Raw genomic sequence first — 21,820 nt, 5'->3', positions numbered from 1 at the left:
GATATAATTACCCCTTATTGGGGCAGAACAGCCCTATTGGGTTTATTTAATGGTTAAATGATTCCCTTTTCTCTGTAATAATAAAACAGTACCTGTACTTGATCCCAACTAAGATATAATTACCCCTTATTGGGGGCAGAACAGCCCTATTGGGTTTATTTAATGGTTAAATGATTCCCTTTTCTCTGTAATAATAAAACAGTACCTGTACTTGATCCCAACTAAGATATAATTACCCCTTATTGGATGGAAAACAACCCTATTGGGTTTATTTAATGTTTAAATGATTTTTTAGTAAACTTAAAGCATGGAGATCCAAACTACGGAAAGATCCCTTTTTCGGAAGACCACAGGTCCAGAGCATTCTGGATAACAGATACCATACCTGTATTATGATTATTTTCAAGAAGTGTTTATAAACACCAACATATTTCACAGGGCTCAACATCATTCCACAGTGTCTATTCCTCTGTATTCCATCTGCCTGTGGTTGCACTGTGTGTGGCTGTGCATTTCAGGAGATTGGCTTTCCTACAGATAAGTAGATCTAGATGTGAGTTACTGTATTTACATCAGTGATTGGCCCAATGTGTTCTTACTACTGTATCAGGTTATATTTCTGCCTCAGTGATCATTTCATTTCCTTTTAGCTGCATCAGGACATGTTGGTGCTAAAATCACTCAAGTGTTCCATTAAACATGGTGTGAAAATGGACAGCAGCCAATAAAAGCCCATGATGGAGAAAGCCTTGCTGACAAGTTTGTTTGTTTTTTTCAACCAGGTCAACAAAGCTCTGAAACAGAAGTCAGACATAGAGCACTATCGTAACAAACTGCGGCTCAAAGCCAAGCGAAAGGGCTACTATGACTTCCCACCCATTCTGGATAGCAGGTCTCTTACAGAGAGGAAGAAAAAAATATACGAGAAGACTCAGTTGGAGATAGATAATGTGCTGGATGCAGATACGGACACTTCGTCTCCATTTGCAGAACCAAAAAACAGGTAAGTTGCTCACATTGAGTGGGGATTGGGCAGTCAAATTATTTGTTCTCCAAGCCCAAAGGAATAAAATGGGAATTATCTGTGGGAATTTGTATTCTAGGCCCCATTCAACAGCCAGCCTACCGTTGGGGTACAACAGGGATCCCCAACTTTTTATATAAGTGAGCCACATTTAAATGGAAAAATTGTTGGGGAGCAACACAAGCATGAAAAAGGGTTCCTGGGGTGCCAGTAAGAGCTGTAATTGGCTACTTAATAGCCTCTATGTGGACTGGCAGCACACAGAAGGCTCTGTTTGGCATTATATTTGGTTTTTATGCAACCAAAACTTGCCTTTTTCAAATAAAAAAAAAAAAGGACCTACTTTGAGGCCACTGAGAGCAACACCCAAGGGGTTGGTGAGCAACATGTTGCTCACGAGCCAATGGTTGGGGAACACTGGGGTAGAAGGTGTAAGAGCAGTAAGGGCTTGTTGACTCCTATATATTAATTTTCTGTGATATAGGGGCCCTATATAGGAGCCAAATATGTGCAGAGGTCAAACATTAGCCAAGGATTTTTTGTACCTAAGTTTGATGGCCCAAAAGTTGGTCTTGAGTGAATTTTCCCCTTCAGGCATGGACGTTTCCCTCCAATCTTTATAGTAGCCCAGGTTCCAAGTGATTTCTTCCTATATACAGTGCTGAACTAGGAGAACAAGGTCATTCTGGATGAAATAAGTAGAACATCTAGTTCATCTAAGGCTTCCATTATTTTTTATTTTTTGTCCTATGTACACCTTTGGGCTCAGCCTAGAACCAAGAACTCCTAACACTGCAGCAAGAGAGCCCTGATTACCTTGCTCTAAATAGAGTTTTGGAAGATCATGGGCATAGCTGGGCATACAATTAGGACAGTGGATCAGGACATAGGGGATATATTATGGTATATAAATTGGAAATATATGATGGTATGACTGAGTTTTAAAGCTAGACGTCCCATTCCTCTTTCAATGCTACAATCGGAGTTGTGCTCTGCGTTCTGCAGAGTTCTGTTGAGTCTAAACTCCTCTGTTTATTTCATTATCTGCCCTCTTGTTTGAGCTATTTGTGGCTTGTCAGTGTAGGACTCTGGGTTCTAGGAACTTGTGTGGGCCTCAATTACAGGATCAGCTCTTGACTTCTACCCACATCAGTGAATCTGCATCAGCAACAAATTACCCTCAGTCTCTCTGGCCCTATAAAAAAGGAAAATTTATATTATCAGGGGGTGTGAGAAGGAAGTACAGGGAATAGAAAAACCCAACAGTCCATTCTAACCCAACACAGAGATAGTTTAACCCAAACCAGTCATTAATGAATCCCAGCACCCAATCCACAGCAGGACTCTAACTATAACCCTTAGCATCAATGAACTGCCCTGTAACTATGATAAAGAGTGTTCTACACTGGCACATAGCAAAGTACAAAGGAAACAAACAAATTACTGCCCTGTATTTCTTAATTCAATGTTTTATGTAACCATAGCAATAGCAATTAATTGGAGCTACGGAAAACATTATTAAATAGAATGATTAACTTAGGAACGACTGTTATTTCCGCATGTCTAGTACCAATGTGTGCCTTATTTAATTATCTTTTGATAATGTACCATCATTGCTACAAGACTTAAAAATAATATAATGTAGATAATATTTATATTGTTTGCTATCCAGAGCATATATGATTTAAAGCTCTAGGTCCCCAAATGTTCTAGACTACAACTTCCTCCACAACATAAAATGTAAGGTAAAGGCATGCTAGGAGTTATTGTTCTGGGAACCAAGATTATTATCTTGATTCCCCAAACAGAGAGGAGGCAGGGGAAGGGCTTTGTGGGTGGGAGGTTGCTCTTAAATTGTTATTTCAGTTATGCACATAATACATTGAACCTGGCTTTAGACTCTATGTTAATTGCTGTCGCTATGGTTATGTCAAACATCTCATTAAGAAACAAGGGACAGTGATTTGTTTACTTGTCTATTTGTTATGTAAGAGCCCAGAATAGCCCCAGAAACACACTCCTCACCAACATAATGTAGTGGATACTAGTCCAACTCACTGATCAAAGGACCATGGCTAATGTAGCATTATCATGGCCACTGATTGACACCACTCATTGACACCTGTGTGTTCTGGGTTTCCTGTGCCATTGTACCCAGGATCCTGTGTGTGTTTGAAGATATTAAAACAGGGGTCCCCGGGGCTCTGTTTTGCAGATTTTTATGCAACCAAAACTTGCCCCCAAGCCAGGAATTCAAAAATAAGCACTTACCTTGGCCACATTCAAGGGGTTGGTGAGCAACATGTGGACCCCGAGCCACTGGTTGAGGATCACTGGACAAGAACACCTGCAGAGTTACCTGGTAAAATGCTTTATTGGGTATCCACACAACATGTTCTGGGCAGCTTGGGCCCTTTCCCAAGTGTAAGCAGTTGCAACACCAACATTAAAAAAAAACAACAAAAAAACCCAAACAGGAGGTCCTGTCCATCATATGTGTAACTGCAGAAAGTCCATTGGTGGCATCGTCGTCCATAATATATTCCTTAATACAATATAAGTCCAAAAGAAAAATGAAAGAGCAATTATATCCCAAATTGTAGAAAAAACAACTGGAGAAACTAGAACACTTCACAATGGTACTGGCCTCTAATCGCGCCTACCTATGGGATACTATACTACCCATCTGTTAATTTCCATTATTATTCCCCATAGATATATTCAGATTGTAGAATATTTTAGCTAGGAAAGTCTCTATAAACTGTGGAAAGAGAACATAGGTCAGGGCACAAATAACAAAAAGGGTAATTTTCTCCCACAATCATTCAAACCTGATGGAAACTTTCGGTTTTTGATGCAATATGCTTATCTCTGTTTCATGTTCCTTTGTCTCTGAGGCTGTAGGCCATTTTCTAACACCAACCATTTCAGTTGTACCTGATGGTGGCCCATTTGGTTCAAGTGTATTAGAAAATGTTTCTGTTTTATAATTCCATGTGTTACCCCTATGTTCCATTATGTGTTCGTTCACCAGTCTGATTGCTTTCTGACGTATGGACATTTAAGCATATTTATATCATTCTTTGTATCACATGTTGAACCATTTTGGAGTCTTATTGGTGAGTCTTATTGGCATTCCATTTATAAGGGGATTCACTGTTTGACCCTTTATGATAGAGGAGCAACAAATACAGTTCAGGCATGCACGGGTTCCTTTCTTTACCAAAAAGCATGGTTTTCCTTTTCTGCCTTAACGTTCGACCTCCAGTGTTGGAAAACAGAGGAGGTTTAGAGAAAAGTTTACCATATTTATTATAGTGTAAAACAGGCCAGTGTTGTTTAGTATTTTTTCAATCACTTTGCTTTGTTTACCAAATTTTGACACAAATGAAGGCTTATTTAAACCTGGCAACTTTCTCTGCAGTCAGTTGCGTGTAAAATCACTTTCATTAAAAGTACTTGTGTCCAAATGTGCCTGCATCAATTGCCGCAGAATAGTTGTGCCAAAAGAATAGGGCATGCATGTCACTCCCATGCTGAACACTTTTGACAAATTGGACACAATTATAATATCCCTTGGTTAGCTCTATCTACCAATTTGGTTTGTGGCCCTTTCTATATTATCTAACAATTATCTTTTAAATTGTATAGTTAGTGCTATTTATTTGTCATTAATCAGTGCAAATAGAGCAATACAAGGAATACATTTACTTAATTCCTTGGGGGACAAAGCCATATATAATGGGTTTTTCCTACCTGTAGTACATGAACAGGGCTGCCATAGGGGTGCCATACAACTTAGTTGGCAGGGCTGTCTCTCCAGGGGGCTCAGGTTATTAGCCTACAGCCCTTCTGGAACCCATAGGATGTGGTCCCTGTTAGCTAAGTAGAATGTGCCCAATTTAAGAGATATTGTTGTATAAATTGGGAACACCCTGAGTCACCCAGGCCATGCCTGTTACACCCAGAGCTGTCGACCTGAGAGCTCTGATACCCAAAGGGGAATACAACATTTTCCCCTGATACCCGGAACACACGCATACGGAAGTAACGCCATGGTGCTTTAACTACTCCTCCATAAGGATCATTTACAATTGCAAACCTCAGAATTTACCGGTGAAAACATCATCAATGAAGGGGCCCCTAAAGAGTGAGCTGGGGCAGACAGGTGGAGCGACAGGGGCCAAGTCACACTGGCCCAACAGGAGACTGGGAGAAATCTTGGTGGGCCTTGGAGTTGGCAGGCCCTTCCAACTGGAGGCCATTGGGCAGCAGGTGTGTGTGGCATGTTGCTTTGGCAACAGTGGTGGGTAGGTGCTTTAATGTACCAGCAAGATTTAATGGTTGGGCCCCCAGTCCCCTGAGATTTTCTATTTAGGATTACCCAATAGCACATACTACCAAAAAAGTATATTTTTATGAAAATGGTTTATTTCGATGAAGCAGGGTTTTACATGTCAGCTGTTTTATGTGATATATTTTTGTAGAGACCTACATTGTTCAGGGGTATAGTTTCCCTTTGAGAAAATACAGAAATGTGACTCTTAGAATGGAGGGGGGGGGGGGTACCTTGGTACAGTTCTGCTTGAGGCTGTTGTTGTGTGTTTATTTACCGGGGTCAGTGACCCAGGCAACCAGGTAGTGTTTTTAGTTGTGGCCAAACAGAGGCTACATAGCAAAATAAAGAACAATAGGAATGCTGATTAAAACATGTCTATCAATAACATAAAGGTAAACCTTATAAAACCTTTGTGGCATCACCTACAGAACCTGCCTGCCGGGAGCGTGATTGAGAAAGGAGAGTCCATGCCACAATTACTGACACATTCCTTCTTCCGCCATTCTCTCTGGTCTCTTTAATATATGATTGAGATATTAATTTCCTGACAGTCATTTGTGGTTACTTGACAAAGTGCGGGCGGCGGTGTGAAAGTGAATAGCTAATTAACTTGCCAATATGAATTAAGATACCCACGTTGGCAAGAGAACAATGGTTCATACAACAGCACTGCCTGGAAATGGCCATCGGCTAATTAAAAGCACTTTGGGAAGGTACAGTAATATACATTGCAGGAGGCACCCTTGCCTGACTGGTTTCTGATAGAAGAGTAGAAAAGGGGTGGGTCCTGCTACACTATATTTAGTATCCAGACACCTCATAATAATAATACCATTGGCTAAATAAACCCACAGGGGTATAATAAACCCACAGCAATCTCTAGGAACATTGTAAATACAATGGGTCATACTGACTATGGGTCAGAGTGACACCATCAAGGGATGCCACCTTGCTAATACCATTCCTGCTGTGCCCCAGCCAACTATAAGTGAAGGGGGAATGTCTAGGAATAACAATAACTGATCACCCAATATCAGTGCCCAACCTCATGTGGCTGAATGGAAGCAAATCCCACCCACAATAGCCCAACATTAGTGATGTTGTTTCGGCAGGCATGGATTTGCAGCAACGGATGAAAACATTTGCGGCAGAAAAATTCACCACGCGTCCAAAAATTGTTGCGGGCGTCAAAAGAATAGTTGCGGCTTTAAAGAATAGTCGTGGCGTCAAAAGAATAGTTGCGGCTTTAAAGAATAGTCGTGGCGCCAAAAGAATAGTCGCAGCATCAAAAGAATAGTCGCAGCATCAAAATAAATAGTCGAGCATCAAAAGAATAGTCGCGGGCGTCAAAGAATAGTCGCGGTGTCAAAATATAGTTGCGGGTGGCAAAAAATAGTCGCGGGCGTCAAAAGAATCATTGCAGCGTCAAAATAAATAGTCGCAGCGTCAAAATAAATAGTCGCGGCGTCAAAATAAATAGTCGCGTGTCAAAAGAATTGTCGCGGGTGACAAATTTTTTTTACGTGCAACATTTTTGTCGTTTCGTGAATCTTTTTAAATAAATAGTTGCGGCATCAAAATAAATAGTCGCATGTCAAAAGAATAGTCGCGGGTGACAAATTTTTTTTACACGCAAAATTTTAACCGTTTCGTAAATCTTTTGAAATAAATAGTCGTGGTGTCAAAATAAATAGTCGCACGTCAAAAGAATAGTTGCGGCATCAAAAGAATAGTCGCAGCGTCAAAATAAATAGTTGCGCATCAAAATATAGTCGCGGGAGGCAAAAAATAGTTGCGGGCATCAAAAGAATAATTGCGGCATCAAAATAAATAGTCGCACGTCAAAAGAATAGTCGGCGAAGTGAAACAGGACAGATTCGCTCATCACTACCCAATCTACTGGAAAGCCTTTTTCAGAAGAGTAAAGGCAAAGGGAGGACCAAGTCCATATTAACACCATTAGTTTGGGAATGAGCTGTTGGACAGGCAGGTGTCCACATACTTGTGACCATACAGTATGTCATGCCATGGCTCCTACTGGAACTCTCCAACTATAATATGTGTTTTTTGGTATTGATACATCTGCTATTAAATAAAGCAACTTCATACGAGGTCCAGTTTATAAAAGGTGCTTTTTACTACAATGCATAAAACCAGATCCAGTTAGTGGCATAGGCATTAAGTTTCATGAATTTCCAAGTGACTCCATACAGTTGAATAGTAATGTTACTGGCCAACACAGAGCATGCTACAAGGCCATATGACAGTCTTGTTGGACCGACATTCCGATCAGTTGTTCTACCAAGTCTGACTTGGGACTCCTCCAGTTACATGGGAGTAGGAGAAACAATAGGTTAGCTGAAAGCAGTTCTAATGTGTAGCACTGGCTCCTTCTGAAAGCTCAGACTCAGGCACAATGCACTGAGATGGCGCCTACACACCAATATTACAGCTAAAAACATATTTATTGGTTCAAGAATAAAAGTTTAAATGGCAGAGTGAATGATTTGCTATGTAAACAGTGTTATTTAGAAATAAAAAGTACCCCATAAAAATCATGCCAGTATCCCTTTAAGAACAAGTGTCAGTAACAAGAGGATGTACCTGGTACATGGGAATAAACCATAACATATAAGAGACCAGCAACCTAGTCTGTATGGAAATCACCTCTGTGTGAGAGCTGCCCTACTTCTTACTTGTATGTTGCTATTTTTATATGAGCGGTGTTCAATAAGCACCCTGTGCTTCCAGGTATCTGGCTCATATCGCCTATAGTTTGGTGGAGGATGCAAGAAGCTTTGTTAGGTATGGGTCTTTTTACTGCTTGCATGGTGACTCCTTGTTGTGGATTTGGATTGTGGATTTTCTAACACAGAACTCCTATCACAAGATCAGTGGAATGATCAGAGACGCTGGGTTTCCATGATGTACATTGATACCACGACTGGAGGAGAAGGCACAGCCAGCAAAACCACTGTGTTTAAATATGTAATTCAGATTATATGTTACTGAAAACAAAGGCTCCAACCTGTGTTACTTTTCTATTTAGGCAACCGTCAATAAAGAACCACCCATACCGAAGTAGGCAGTCGCTCAACAGCCCAAGCCCTGGGGAAACTGAAATGGATCTTCTTGTGACTCGTGAAAGACCACGGCGTGGGATCCGTAACAGTGGCTATGATGTAAGTGTGTCCACAAGTGCTATCTGTGTCTATAGATGTAAAATAGGAAGCTTATTTGATGACACGGGCACACTGGCGGGGCAGTAGTTGTGGGTTCCCACAAGGGTGGGGCAGGTTTGGGGTAACATACAAGTCAAGGCAGAGGTTATGGACAGGTGGCAGGCCAAGCTTTTTAAAAATCTTTCCCTCCTTATGATATTACTACATATGTCCCAACCCCTTTGGTGGCATCACCGGGTATATCTCACCCACACGCAAAATAAGGACTTTGATTGGCTATTTGGTAGCCCTATGTGTACTGCCAGCCTGCAGGAGGCTCTGCTTGGAGTAAAACCGTGTCTCCAAGCCAGAAATTTAAAAATGGGCGACTTTATGGCCATTTCAGTGTGATGGAAATGTCATGGGGCTTGCTGTGCTCTACTGAGCAGCAGCTGAGTGCCACTTATTGTTTATGACCACTAGATGGAGTACATGCTGTTGCTGCAAATAAGAATGCTTTTTCCAGTATGTTGATTTAGGATATTATGTTGTGGGGGTTTTTTTCCCCGGACAAATTGACGGCAAAGTATCTACTCCCTGACACCAAGTAAGGAACATAGATAATGAATATTGATTGTAACTGTGAGTAATAGCATTGACAGGGGCACCTTCCCACATCCCCCTTATATTCATGCTCTCTAGCTTGTTAATCAGTTGTTTGCCAGTTTTCTAATCTTCTGCTTCCATCTCAGCGGTGGGAGGAGGTTACTCACATCACTGGTGCAGCAATAACAGCCTGTTTATCAGTATATCAGCTGGGGGTCTATGTGGCTCTCTCTTTGGGCTCACAGTTGAAACAAATGATCTTTATTATCGGTCAGATAAGGACTAAAGTTAAATGGGAAGAGTAATATCTGCATTCAGATTGTAATCAAGTAGAACTCCGGTGCCTTCCAGATTCGTCAGGTCTACAACTCCCAGCATCCTACAGGTACTGATAGGATTCTAGGGGTTTTGTTGTTGAAATACTGTATGCCAAGTCTACAGGGCTGTTAAATGAAAATGATACCTTATCTGACAGTTTATATCATATTAAGTGTTAAAGCATCATTCCAAACTGGAATATATATATATCAGTAAATATTGCCCTTTTACATCTTTTTTCTTGAGCCACCATTTTGTGATTAGTGAAATGAATATACCCCTAGGTTGTTGGGAGACCTGTCCAGACTAAAGGTTGCCATACACGTAGCAATTTCGATCGTTCCCACCCTCCACTTACGTTCAGGGCTGAATTGTCAGATATGGAGGTAGAAACAACAGAAATTCTACCTCGTTCTGCCGATTCAGCCCTGAACGTAGATTTTGCTCAATGGTGCCCGATCAAAATCTTTTAACCTGGCCGATCAACAGTCGACTGATATCCGCAGCCTTTTGGGATATTGGTCACCTCATCGAGCCGCCATACATGCACCGAATATGGTACGAAACAAGGTTTTGTGCGTGTATGGTTGGCTTTTGTGGCAGTGCCGTGTATACCAAGTGGCAGGGTGGAGAGGTGGCAAGCAAAGATAGGGCACCAGCATAAGTAATATTGCCGTGGGCACCAATACTGCATGACCCAGCTAATTGGGCCAAAAGAGTAAATCCAGTGATGATGAAGACTTACTATGGGCAGGCTGGCAAGTTCTGGAGTGCAAAGAAGTACAAAATTGCATAAAAGAAACATCTTATAACAGGGTTGCTGTTGAACACTCCATTATTGCCCATACAGCAAGAGCAGAAAGGAAGAGATGTGTTTAGACTTATGAGACCCCCCCAGCACAGTTCTGCAGAGAGGTTTGAGGGTATTGGGATTAATTTTAAAAAAATTGCCAAAAATGCCATTAATATGTGACCTGCATTAACACCAGATATTAAATGAAAGGGCATGCATTTGAATAGAAGGAGAGAATATGAGTATAATGCACTGGGCCGTACAATACAAAAGAGCAATGGGCTGGGAGGCTGGCTGATCTCACTGCCGACTTGCCTCCTCTGATTTATAGCAGATTTTGGTCCTAATGGATTTCACACAAGATTGCCGCCACTGCCAGTTCTGCGTTTACGAGGAACTAGGTCAGAGCGCCGCATATTAATCTCTGGAGCCCGAGAGGCTGAGGGAGCGGCAGAATTTATACCTGTAGATGGAGGCAGAAAACTTCATATATCACAGCATCATTAAAATGTCTCTGTGGCTGAGTAAAGGAAATCCGCTCCAGAACTGCCCGAGTGCAGTGTTTATTCATTATTATTCTGTAATGCATGCAGATTATTCCGGCCCTAGGGAAGAGAAAGAAGAGAAAACGTTGGAATAAAATCCTATATATTCAGTGGATATATACTGTTTGTTAACATGGGAGAGAATGTGAAGATAGAACACTACATAAATGATCATGAGTTTGTGGGTTTTGGGCCCATGTGTGCCAGACTGACCTACCTGGGTACCAAGGATCCTTAGATGGGACAATTACTATCAGCTCTTTCCATAGGTCTATATCAGGGGTCCCAAACCTTTTTTAACCATGAACAACATTTAAATATATAAAAAAAAAGCTGAGAGCAACGCAAGCATGAAAAGTATTCCTAGGGGGTGTCTAATAAAAGCTGTAAATGGTTATTTGGTAGCCCAGTGTGGACTGGCAGACTACAGGAGGCTCTGTTGGCAAAACAAATGGCCATTATACCTCCTAAACTTGCCTCCAAGTCACAAATTAAAAAATGACCACCTTCTTTGAGGTCAGTGGGAGCTTGCTTGCGAGCCACTGGTTGGGGATCACTAGTCTGTATAATATTTACAACATTGGGCACTGTCTACAGTGCCACCATCAGAAATTATGGGGCCTCATATGGCTTAGTTAGTTGGTTCCTCCCCTCCCAGGGACCCATGTTACACCTGAGCGTTAGGCCCTGCCAACTTAATAGAATGAGGCCGAAGCGGAAAACAATAATAATAGAATTGTCCCCTGATCACACCCCTGATCCATGCCTGATCCATCCCGCACCAATCAACCCACACCCCACCCACTCTCTAGACAAGCCCACCCCTTCACATTTTTTATTGTCCCCTTTTTCCACCATGCTGACAGCCCTGGTTGCATGTCAGATTCTCTAGGAACCCTAGTCTGGCTACAAACAAAATGTGGTGAGCAAAACATCAGTTTCCCTTCAGTCAGACCTGGACTGGGATTAAAAAAAGGCCCTGGAATTTTAAGTACTCAGAGGCTCAAACGGCCCCCCAGCAGCCCAATAAATAGTGACTGTCTATCTATGGCATCTTACAGCAGCCCCTCTGGCATTTGCCAGAACCCACAGATTGCCAGTTCGGTCCTGCTTAGGGTTTACCATAGGCCCCATGATAATTGCTTGGTCTACAATTGTGATGCAGACCAGTCAACTTTAGAACAGAGATTATCCCCAATCTGTTTGTGTAAAAAGTATGATAATTATGTGTGCTGTTCTTCTTGTAGACGGAACCAGAAATGATTGAGGAGACAAATATAGACAGGGTCAAGCAAGCCAGAACTTTTATCAAGTCACGTCAGGGCAAGGGCCATTCAGAAACATCCACCCTGAGCTCCCAGCCGTCCATCGATGAAGTCAGGCAGCAGATGCACATGTTGTTGGAAGAAGCTTTTAGCCTAGCGTCTGCTGGCCACGGAGCTCCAAAGAGACAACAGGATCCTTATGCGTCAGCGCAGCACTTGCCATATTCTGAAGTTGTGACCAGTGCCCCTGGCACCATGTCCAGGCCTCGGGTGCAGTGGGTGCCAACGTACGGACCTGAAATGTACCAGTATAGCCTTCCCAGGCCGGTGAGTTCCCAAGATCCCTGCAGCCCCAACAAGAACATTATTAGCATGGTCATTGTGAGCATTGCTGAACCAGGGATCTGAGTTTTTGTAATTGAATATTATATTGGACTGTTATTGATGAGGAGATCCAGCCTGTTGTTAGGGGCCTTGATAGCTTATATCAGTGTTACGGATTTAGAAAAGTAAGCCATTAAACCATGGATACAAGAATATTTAGGATAGTAAGTAGTCAGTCCAAAGGGGTCATTTACAAACTAGAAAGCAGTGTGCAAAGTGCAAAAATGGGGCCAATCCACCATGTTTTTGTACCTTTTTGGACCACAGAAAACTGTGATAGGCAGCACTGTATTCATGAAGGATGACCGCAACTAATCTCCCCGTTTACCCCTGCCCTTATATTAGAGCGGCACGTGACATCACACAGCGGTGACCGGGAAGCAACAGTGACAGTGCAGCGGCACTTGTAGGTCTCCTCAGATCCCGGTGGCAGTGGGGCCCTTCAGGACTTGGGGCCCCCTGCATTGCGGGGTTTGTGGGGACCTTATTTACGCCAATGGGTCTGATTCCTTTATAGAAAGTCCCCTTTCCCACTCACTCTTCTACCTGAGAGCTGGGGGGAGCAGTGGATGCTAGGGGCCAGGGGTTAGGTGGGCATGTAGGTGAGTGGAGTGGGGCTGGGTACAGAGGTGGATGTGCACACTGGGCCCCTCCACAAAATGGCTGCATACTGTTATGCCTCTCCTGCACTTCTGGAATTCAGACTGAACCCCTTGCCACTTCTTCAGAACCTCCCTGGGGGACCAGCCCCACAGTTTGGGAACCACTGGAGGGTAGGTAAGGACATTAGAAGAACAGCATGCTGAGTGTATGGAAATACTATAGGGCAGATGCAGTGTAGGTTGGAGTGTAGTTAAAAAGAAGCAGAGGAAAGCTTCCTAAATGTTCTTTCTTTGGCACACTCAAGTGATTCCTCAGCGTAAATAGTGACATGGGCTCTTTTCATAATAAGCAGAAAGATAAACTTACACAGTTGCCCTTAGCAACCAATTAGCAATTAGCTTTGATAAGGCTAGAGCAAGTTAAAAGATGAAAGCAAATGACTGGTTTCTATGGGCAACTGCACTAGAGCAATTTAGCACCTGGGTTGGTAAATCAGCCCCCGCAGCCTTTTATTGAGATTTTCATAAGGGTCTTCTACATTAAATACCTAAAAGGGTAAGTACACCTCTGAGTTTACTGTTAGCATCTTGGCAACTTTAAATTGCGGTCAAACAAAAAGCTAAATAATGAACAATTAAGCAGTTCTGTGTATAAATGAGCACTTAATTGCATGTATATACATATATATTTTTTTTAACCTTTTCTTGCAGACTTACCGGTTCTCTCAGCTTCCAGAAATGGTAATGGGTTCACCCCCACCTCCCATTCCTCCTAGGACAGGTCCTGTTGCAGTCACCTCTTTACAGAGGTAAGCTCCTCTGATTGGCCCGAACAGCACTGAGCAAAGCATGCTGGGTAAAAGATGCAGGACGAGTGGGCACATTGAGATATGTGGGGGCTTAGCACAGGAAGCACAGGATTACCGCAGTGATGCCATAAAATCCTGATGCAGAACACTTTGCTGCTCCCGGTGCTGTTTCTTTGTCAAAGTCTGCCATCTAGTGACCAATAGGGAACACTTACTGGTTGCATCTTGCGATCAAATACATTTATTTATGGCTTAATGGACTGTTCTACTTATATTTTATAGCCCAGTTTACAGCAGATCCTCAGAATAATGTAGCATGGCAGAATTAGACTTTTTGATTATTACTCTGCTGCTGTTTTCATTGTATTATTTCTACTCAGGTTGAGCTATTTTGCACCAGTGCCAGATGTTAAAATGTGGGGAGTCCTAAATGGGTATAACGGCACAACCCCTTCCTTCACTGTCATGTAGTCCTCTAGTTTCCCTGGTACTTAGCACATGGTCCAAATTTAGCACAGGGTTTGGTAGGATTATTAACTCCCAGAATGCCAAGATGAATGTGTGGTATTACTAGAAATGACTCCCCCCATGGCCAAAATGTTAGAGAATCCGACTGATGGAATCTTTTATCCTTTCCAGGTCTGCAGCCGATACGGCGAACAAGAGTTCTCGAGTAGCGGAACCAAGTGGCAGCGAGCAGGGTCCAGGTGAGCATGGGGGTTTTCCTCCAGTTTCAAGGGCGCCGGTGACTGTGGCCCAAGCGGATCAGTCAGTATCAAATTACACAGGTAAGACCACATCACCACGGATTGGTATTAAATCGACTAACCGCAACCGTGCCACAGTAACAAGGGAGATGATAATGAATATCCATGGATCATTTTATAGAGTTTCATGTTTTGGTCTATATTAATACAGTTGTAGTCTGCAGCAGGCCCCAAAGCTGATTATTATTTTATAGATAATGACTTTTTATTTCCTAAGCAGCAGGGAAAGGTTTCTACTGTTTGATCAAATCCTATTTAAAGTGTATTATTGCCACAACCCCTCATTTATTAATAGCGGTGCAGGGTGCAAAATATGGTTGCAAAACTTGCACTTTGCACCCTCCCTGCAGAGTGCATGCTTAGATGCAGGTCTGTGACCCTCAAAATACATCCCAAAAACCTGCTCCTTTCCAATGAATACATTGGCCCCTAAATGTTTAAACAAGAAATAAAAGTCCAATAAAGACATTAAGGGGGTTATGTAATAAAAGGCACTAAGTTTGCCCAGGAGCAGTAACCCATAGCAACCAATAGATGTTTGCTTATAAACAAGTGACCAGTAAATTCTACCTGCTGATTGGTTGCTATGGGTTACTGCTCCTGGGCAAACTTAGTGCCTTTTATTACATAAACCCATTAATGTCTTCATTGGCCTTTTATTTCTTTTTTAAACATTTAGGGGCCAATGTATTCATTGGAAAGGAGCAGGTTTTTGGGATGTATTCTGAGTAGTGATGAGCGTTTTTTTTCGCCAGGCATGGATTCGCAGCAGATTTCCGCATTTCGCATTGGCGAATTGTTTCGCTAAACTTCCGTGAAAATTCGACACGGAAAAATTAGTTGCGCAGATTTTTTTTTTCTCGCTCGTCAAATAGGGCACGGTTGTGTCAAAATGGGCATGGTTGCGTCAAAAAAAAGCTGCAGTTGCATAAAAAAAGCTTGGACGACAAAAAAATAGACGCGGGCAACAAAAAGTAGACACGAGCGACAAAACAATCGCACGACAAATGCGTTTCGCGAATTTTCCGTAGTTTCGTGAATTTTCTAGGCGTTTTGCAAATTTTATGGTGAAGCGAAACAGGACAGATTCGTTCATCACTAATTCTGAGGGTCACAGACCTGCATATAAGCATGCACTCCGCAGGGAGGGTGCAAAGTGCAAGTTTTGCGACCATATTTTGCACCCTGCACCGCTATTAATAAATGAGCCCCACACTCAGGGTCAGACTGGGGGGTGCAGGGCCCTGCAGGTGCCCCCACCGGCCGCGTCTCCTAACCCCCCCCGTAACCCCCCGCAGGGGAGGAACAGTCGGGCAGGGGGAGCGCCGGTAAGGGTTGGTTCTGGGCTGCCGGGGCCCACCGGGATTTTCCCTGGTGTCCCAGCAGCCCAGTCGGACCCTGCCCACACTACTGATATGCCTAATGTACCTCCATCCCTGAGCTATTTACTAACTAGCCCTAAGAGACCTTAATTCCTGGTTGTTTTTATTATGGTGCCCCCACAAGACTGCGGCTCATTAGTACTGTTGCTGTTTGCAAAGAGCCGACTATAATAATAATAATAAATTCCCCTGTGACCCTTATGTTCCCAACGCTGTTTGTACATAAACCGAACGGCACTTAACGGATTCATTAAAGACGAATCAATTTGCGGCGACACCGCAGCAGCAGGCTCGGGCTATAGTTCATGATAATGTGACTTCCCTCTGCTTCATTAATGGCATTAATATTGCAAAAACAAACCCGACTTCAGACTTCTGTTGATTCGTTCTGAAATGGGAAATATACCCTTTCATTGAACTTGTCATAAATAACGGCAAAGTACAAGACTAATGATAAAAAGGAGAAGGTTATTGAGTGTACAGGGTATGGTTTCTCTGCATATTTACATGTACAGGAGCGGGAGATCCCATATTGCTTGGCTTATTCTAGACTACGCAACAGCACCCCTTGGGGTATTACAAACATGCCTAGACTTAATACAACAGGAAGGTATTTTTATGGCTGGACTGGTAAAATACTGGTAAAGTAACGATATATAGACAAAAAAATAAATAAATATATATATATAAAAGGGAGAAACTAGGCAGCTTCACCAGCCTCATACCTTTATTTCCCCTAAAGTCAATACTGTTAGGTCCTGCACCTTTGCTTGGGCCTATTAAAAAGGAAGCCTTCATTGACATTTCACCTTTGCCTTCAGTCATATAAACAGAAGAAAAGAAGCAGTTTAAAACATCTGTTTTCTCCCTGCTTCCATACACCAATGTACCTGCTTCTTATATCAAGCGCCCCACACCCTTTAGTGTATAATTGTACATACAAAAAATAATTTGGGATTTGTTTTATTCTTCCTAGCAATGCCTTCCTTGCTTGACTGATTGCTCTTTTGCATGCTTGATATTTTTTTTACGTAATACAGGTATGGGATCCGTTATCCGGAAACCCATTATCCAGAAAGTTCCAAATTACGGAACGGCCATCTCCCATAGACTCCATTATAAGCAAATAATTCTAATTTTTGAAAATGATTTCCTTTTTCTCTGTAATAATAAAACAGTACCTGTACTTGATCCCAACTAAGATATAATTACCCCTTATTGGGGCAGAACAGCCCTATTGGGTTTATTTAATGGTTAAATGATTCCCTTTTCTCTGTAATAATAAAACAGTACCTGTACTTGATCCCAACTAAGATATAATTACCCCTTATTGGGGCAGAACAGCCCTATTGGGTTTATTTAATGGTTAAATAATTCCCTTTTCTCTGTAATAATAAAACAGTACCTGTACTTGATCCCAACTAAGATATAATTACCCCTTATTGGGGGCAGAACAGCCCTATTGGGTTTATTTAATAGTTAAATGATTCCCTTTTCTCTGTAATAATAAAACAGTACCTGTACTTGATCCCAACTAAGATATAATTACCCCTTATTGGGGGCAGAACAGCCCTATTGGGTTTATTTAATGGTTAAATGATTCCCTTTTCTCTGTAATAATAAAACAGTACCTGTACTTGATCCCAACTAAGATATAATTACCCCTTATTGGGGGCAGAACAGCCCTATTGGGTTTATTTCATGGTTAAATGATTCCCTTTTCTCTGTAATAATAAAACAGTACCTGTACTTGGGGGCAAAAACCCCCTATTGGGTTTATTTAACATTTAAATGATTTTTAGCAGACTTAAGGTATGGAGATCCAAATTATGGAAAGATCCCATATCTGGAAAACCCTCAGGTATCATTTCAGATACCAGCTCTCATATCTGTACTTTTTAAATGTAAATGTATGAAAACTGGATGTTATATATAAAAATTCTTGGGCAGTTGTTGATGTATTTTTTTTCACTTTGGGCAGGTAACTCAGTACCAGCAGTATTTGCTATTCCTGGAAACCGATCAGGATATTCCGGTTACTACATTCCACAGCCTCCCTCTTCGTACAGAAACCAAGCGTGGATGTCCTATTCAGGAGACAACGAGCTGCCGGGACAATGGGCTGATTCAGTAAGAATCCTTTCATTGCAAAGCCGGGGGTTACTAAGTACAGATACAGGGGGGAAGATAACAGGATAGCAGTGTAGGACTGGAGGGCCCACTAGAGGACCTGACATTGAGGGCCCATGCTCACAATTACATGTAGACAGTGCTCAGTGTAATAGATGTCATATCGACAAGTGGTGGAAATAAGAAAAAGGGCTGATGGAAATCATCCGTAGCTGAGATCTAATAGGGTTGGGGCCCTCAAGGAGATCATCTGGTACTCTGGCCAGGGCCGCCAACAGGGGGGCACAGGGGGGACAGTCGTCCTGACTGTCCCTCTTTAAAGAGGGCCCGGCTGTGCTACAGTTTTCTTAGTTTTCCTAGTAGCCCGAGCCCGTAACCCCCGGCTACCAATGTTTTAGGAGGGTGCTGGCTACCAATGTTTTAGGAGGGTGCTGGCTGCCAATGTTTTAGGAGGTGCTGGCTACCAATGTTTTAGGAGGGCCCTGGCAACCAATGTTTTAGGGGGGCCCTGGCTACCAATGTTTTAGGGGGGCCCTGACTACCAATGTTTTAGGAGGGCCCTGGCAACCAATGTTTTAGGGGGGCCCTGGCTACCAATGTTTTAGGGGGGCCCTGGCTACCAATGTTTTAGGAGGGCCCTGGCAACCAATGTTTTAGGGGGGCCCTGGCTACCAATGTTTTAGGGGGGCCCTGGCTACCAATGTTTTAGGAGGGTGCTGGCTACCAATGTTTTAGGAGGGTGCTGGCTACCAATGTTTTAGGGGGGCCCTGGCTACCAATGTTTTAGGAGGGTGCTGGCAACCAATGTTTTAGGAGGGCGCTGGCTACCAATGTTTTAGGAGGGCCCTGGCAACCAATGTTTTAGGGGGGCCCTGGCTACCAATGTTTTAGGGGGGCCCTGGCTACCAATGTTTTAGGGGGTCCCTGGCTACCAATGTTTTAGGGGGGCTCTGGCTACTAATGTTTTAGGAGGGCCCTGGCTACCAATGTTTTAGGGGGGCCCTGGCTACCAATGTCTGTGTGTCCTTTGTATTAATTGGAGGGGTCACTGGGGGAGGGGCCATTGGGGGCGTGGGAGGAGGGGGGACCCAAAAATTTTGTTGTGAGGGGCCCCGTGATTTCTGATGGCAGCCCTAACTCTGGCTATATTAGAGCAACTATAAACTGTATAGTTTCTGTCTGTCCATTTTCATCTTGGTGCCCCCCATTGGATGCTAGGCCAAATTGCAGGTTCTGGCTCATTTAATATGTGCATGGGCATGATGTGGAAATTGGGCAACCCACGTGTGCGTATTGAGTAAGCCAGGACACGTTATGCACATAGGCGTGCTCCAACTTGGCCTCTCACACTGGAAGTGGGGCTGCTGTAAGATACCATAGACACTCACTATTTATTGGGCTGGGGGGGCTGTTTGTGCCTCTGGGTACTGGGAATGCCAGGGGGGCTGTAAGGTGCCACAGACACTCACTATTTATTGGGCTGGGGGGGCTGTTTGGGCCTCTGGGTACTTGGAATGCCAGGGCCTATTGTGAATCCCCGTCCGGGCCTGGTGCACCTCATTTTTATGACATCTTTCCAAAGCACCACCATAAGGATATCCTATTGTTCCCATAGGTTCCCCTCCCAGGATACATTGAAGCCTACCCAAGGTCTAGATTTCCACAGAACTCTCCCTCCCGACTCCCCAGACAGTTTAACCAGTCAGTGAATGTACATACAAGCCTTGAGCACACCGCCGGGCCGTCTATCGGAGCCTCTCAGCAAAGCCTGGCCGACACAGACACCCCGGACACCTCCATCACCAACCTTTCCACCGCAGCTCTGGTTAAAGCCATACGGGAAGAAGTAGCCAAACTGGCCAAAAAACAAACTGACATGTTCGAGTTCCAGGTGTAAGGAGCGCGCACCGTACATTCTAACAGTGTCAAGCAGGAGCAGCGCCTCTATGGGACGTTATGGTATTTGTATTCTGTTTCTCCGAGATGTATAATAATAGAAGGAAAATATCAGCTAACTCAGTTATATGCTTTATTTATGTAAAATAAAGGGGACATAAAGTGTCATTGAATCAACCTTATTTTTTTTCAAACACCCTCTGTCTTATATGCGCCTTCACACACAACCTCTCAGCTCTGCATCTCAGCCATTATAGGGGGCAGGGGGTGTGGCCTGTTACCATTCCAGGAAGCTGTTACCTTGTGATTGAAAAGCTAAACCCCACCCCTCTCTCTCTTGTGAGTGCGCTCCAAAGACGTCAATGAACCAGTGCGCTGTGCAACAGAAAGAGATTGGTTCTGCCCAGTCCCCTGAGCAACTGGATTGGCTGTAAGGGTTCTGCTAATCTGAGGGTGCCGCTGGCATTGCTTGTCTTTAGTAGAGACAAGCCAAGTGTTTTTATTCTGATTTTAATCATGGAAATACATATAGTTACATAGTTACATAGGGTTGAAAAAAGACCAGTGTCCATCAAGTTCAACCCATCCAAGTAAACCCAGCACACCTAACCCACACCTACCAATCTATACACTCACATACATAAACTATAAATACAACCACTAGTACTAACTGTAGATATTAGTATCACAATAGCCTTGGATATTCTGATTGATCAAGAACTCATCTAGGCCCCTCTTATAGGCATTAACAGAATCTGCCATTACCACATCACTAGGAAGGGCATTCCCCAATCTCACTGCCCTCACCGTGAAAAACCACCTACCTATAATTGTTTCTGTCCCTTTATGTCCCCTTTTTTCGCTTGAATTCCTATTAAAAAAGACATTAAAGTCAGCGAAACAGATCCCTTCCCTTCAGATCCCTTTATTTGCAAAGAAATGTGGACTTACCCCCATATGTAATAAAAGGCACTAAGTTTGCCCAGGAGTATTATCCCATAAGATGTTTGATTTTAAACAGGTGACTGGTAATTGCTACCTTCTGATTGGTTGCTGTTGGTTACTGCTCCTGAGCAAATTTAGTGCCATTTATTAAATAACCCCCTTAATACCTCAATAGCTCTTTATCTGAAAGGTCCTACCTTGCTTCTGGGGCTCATTTGCTAACACAAACGCAAGGTGCAAAAAACAGATGCAAATCACCATGTGTTTTTTTTAAACAGAATGGAGCGCTATTTCCCAGAATTCTGTGTGATGAACATTTGCATAGAGGCACCTGTACTTTTCTGAATAGTGTTTGAATGGACGCAGTTTTGTGCTTGGGTTAGAAAAGAGTCCCTATGAGAATTACAGTGAATTGCGGTTATGACTTTGATAGGCCTATTTATGAACCCAAGTGCCCACTATAGAGGACAGGGAATTACTTTTATGGGTTTTCTTTGTATGGCCAACACGAGTGTTTGCTACTGTGCTTCATACAGCCGCGCACTTATGATGGCTTACATATATATACCTGTATAGCTGTAAGAAATCTAGGGTGTTCCCTGCTATGGAGAGTTCCCTTTACAGATTCATTAAGCTGCCCACACTTTCAGTCATGTCAACCACGCCTGGGACTGCCCCGCGGGCTTCTTGTCATGGGCTTATTACACAATAGAATGACTATGGGAGATCATAAGAAAATGTGTGACCAGCCGCTCTGAGAGACAATGGCAAGGCAAGCTTACATTTGCAGGCTGTGCCAATGCCACTCTTATAGAAGCCATAGGGAAATAAAGCTAAAGGAAGTTAGTTAAATA

The 21,820-nt window shown here is 43.0% G+C and overlaps 1 protein-coding gene across 1 annotated transcript in view; it reads left to right on the top strand.

Moving 5' to 3' along the window:
• The window catches only part of kiaa1549l (KIAA1549-like), a 91,470-nt gene extending 71,279 nt beyond the window's left edge, over positions 1-20,191 (top strand). Inside the window, exons 16-22 of the mRNA XM_018093290.2 lie at positions 783-1,003; positions 8,413-8,545; positions 12,034-12,378; positions 13,749-13,846; positions 14,486-14,634; positions 17,977-18,125; positions 19,741-20,191. Of these exons, the coding sequence (XP_017948779.1) occupies positions 783-1,003; positions 8,413-8,545; positions 12,034-12,378; positions 13,749-13,846; positions 14,486-14,634; positions 17,977-18,125; positions 19,741-20,022 (1,377 nt within the window). The 3' untranslated portion in view covers positions 20,023-20,191. The remainder of the gene's footprint in view (positions 1-782; positions 1,004-8,412; positions 8,546-12,033; positions 12,379-13,748; positions 13,847-14,485; positions 14,635-17,976; positions 18,126-19,740) is intronic.
• The last annotated feature ends 1,629 nt before the right edge of the window (positions 20,192-21,820 follow it).

The sequence above is a fragment of the Xenopus tropicalis genome, chromosome 4 (assembly GCF_000004195.4).
Source record: "Xenopus tropicalis strain Nigerian chromosome 4, UCB_Xtro_10.0, whole genome shotgun sequence".
NCBI classification, from domain to species: Eukaryota; Metazoa; Chordata; class Amphibia; order Anura; family Pipidae; genus Xenopus; species Xenopus tropicalis.
This window is presented reverse-complemented; position numbering and strand designations above follow the sequence as displayed.